The sequence below is a fragment of the Lupinus angustifolius genome, chromosome LG10 (genome assembly GCF_001865875.1).
Source record: "Lupinus angustifolius cultivar Tanjil chromosome LG10, LupAngTanjil_v1.0, whole genome shotgun sequence".
Lineage (NCBI taxonomy): Eukaryota > Viridiplantae > Streptophyta > Magnoliopsida > Fabales > Fabaceae > Lupinus > Lupinus angustifolius.
Window position 1 is genome coordinate 12,633,670 of NC_032018.1, and position 2,164 is coordinate 12,635,833.

Genomic DNA, 2,164 nt, shown 5'->3' on the forward strand with positions numbered 1-2,164 from the left:
TGTGACAGTATGATTAAAAACACAAAACATAACATCTTGTTTTGCATAAACCGGACATACATTTAATTGGTAAGATATCATATTTTGGAAAATTGCTACATGCACTCAAGTGGTCAGAACATGAACTTCTCTTATCATACTTGACCCATCAAATTTCTTATTTTAGTGTTCATTGATGCCCATGGGCCTCCCTGCCCGCCCATTTGAAATGCCGATGGGCGAAAAGGGCATGTTGGGGGGGGGGGGCATTTTAGGGCGGATGAACACAATTTTCATGCCCTGCCCGCCCAAAATGTGTGGGTGGGCGAGCCCCATGGGCTTTGCCCAAATTGCCAATGATAGAAGAAACATTGGAGAAGTTTATGCAAGTCTCCATCTCAAACCAGAAAAACACTGATGCTTCTATCAGAAATTTGGAGACTCAAGTGGGTCAATTGGCTAAGCAAATGGTAGAACAGAACTCAGATCGACAACAATTCTCAGCCAACACTCAAACCAATCCAAAAGAACACTGCAAATCTATCACTACTAGAAGTGGTAAGGTCATTGGTAAGGGTATTGGTGAGAATTTGGCTGTTGAGGAAGAGGTTCTAAGAAACACTGAAGCTGGAAGATGAGAGAAGATAATCAGAGAGACACAAAAGGGTGAAGTGATACAAGATGAGTAAGGGGTTGTTACTAAGGAGGATGATATAAGGGAGAACAATGATAAGAGGAAGGGTTACCTACCTCAGTTGAAGGATCTCCCTTATCCAAAGAGACATTCCAAGAAAGACAAGGAGCGACAATATGCTAGGTTCATGGATTTATTCAAGAACCTCCAGGTCAACATCCGATTCATGGAGGCGATGGAACAAATGCATGTGTGTGCTAAATTCATCAAGGACTTGTTGACAAAGAAAAGAAAGTTTTCGGAAGAAACAGTGACCTTAGAAGCTGGGTGCAGTGCTATCATTCAGAAGTCTTTGCCTGAGAAGACTAAAGATCATAGCAGCTTTACTATTCCGGTCACTATTGGTGAATTGTCTGTGGGAAAGGCACTGCTTGATCTGGGTACCAACATTAATTTGATGTCCCTTTCTATGCTGAAAAGAATTGGGGATTTGGAAATCAAGCCTACCCGAATGACTTTGTAACTTGCTGATAGATCTGTCAAGTATCCTTATGGAGTTGCAGAGGATGTTTTGGTGAAGGTAGATGGGTTAGTCTTTCTTGTGGATCTTGTCATCATGGATATTGAAGAGGATAAGGAGGTTCCTCTTATTTTGGGCAGACCTTTTATGAAGACTTCCCAGGTTATTATTGATGATGATGATGATGGAAAGTTGAAGGTAATAGTTGAAGACCAAGAGGTGAACTTTAATGTTTTTGAGGTTATGCAACATCCGAAGGACAAGCAACACTGCTTTCGGGTGGATGTCATTGAGGACTTATTCATGCTCGATGACATTCATTTGAGTAGGAGCAGTCCTTTGGACAAAGTTTTGAGGGGATACCTAGATGGAAACAGTATAAATGAGGATAAGATTATAAAGACATGTTTGACAGAATTAGATGCACTCCACAAGGTTATATCTCATTAGAATCATTTTGAAGAGTTGGGGAAAGAAAAGACAACTAAAGCTCCAAAGGTGGATTTGAAAGTACTTCCTTCACATTTGAAGTATGTATTTTTAGAAGAAGGAGGGCAGAAATCGGTAATCATCAGCAATGCCCTTACATGTGATGAAGAACAGTTGTTAATTGGGATGCTGAGGAAGAATGTAGGGGCAATAGGGTAGACACTGTCTGATTTGCATGGAATCCGTTCATCTTACTGCATGCATATGATCCATATGGAAGAAGATTACAAACCGGTGGCGCAACCTCAAAGGCGTCTTAATCCCACTATGAAGGAAGTGGTGAAGAAGGAAGTGATGAAACTATTAGATATTGGGATGATTTATCCCATATCTGATAGTAAGTGGGTTAGTCCTGTTCAGGTGGTCCCAAATAAGGGAGGTATGACTGTTGTCACGAATGACAAGGATGAACTCATTCCGACCAGAACAGTCACTAGCTGGCGAATGTGTATTGATTATCAAAAACTGAATAAGGTCACTCACAAAGATCACTTTCCTCTGCCACTCATGGACCAAATGCTAGAAAGGTTGGCGGGACAAGA

The 2,164-nt window shown here is 41.2% G+C and overlaps 1 protein-coding gene across 1 annotated transcript; it reads left to right on the forward strand.

Annotated features, from left to right (window-relative positions):
• On the forward strand, window positions 336-1,781 carry LOC109358030. Its single transcript, XM_019602097.1, has 4 exons — window positions 336-587; window positions 687-1,053; window positions 1,177-1,509; window positions 1,597-1,781. Exons 1-4 carry the CDS (start codon window positions 336-338, stop codon window positions 1,779-1,781), a joined length of 1,137 nt encoding a protein of 378 aa, XP_019457642.1.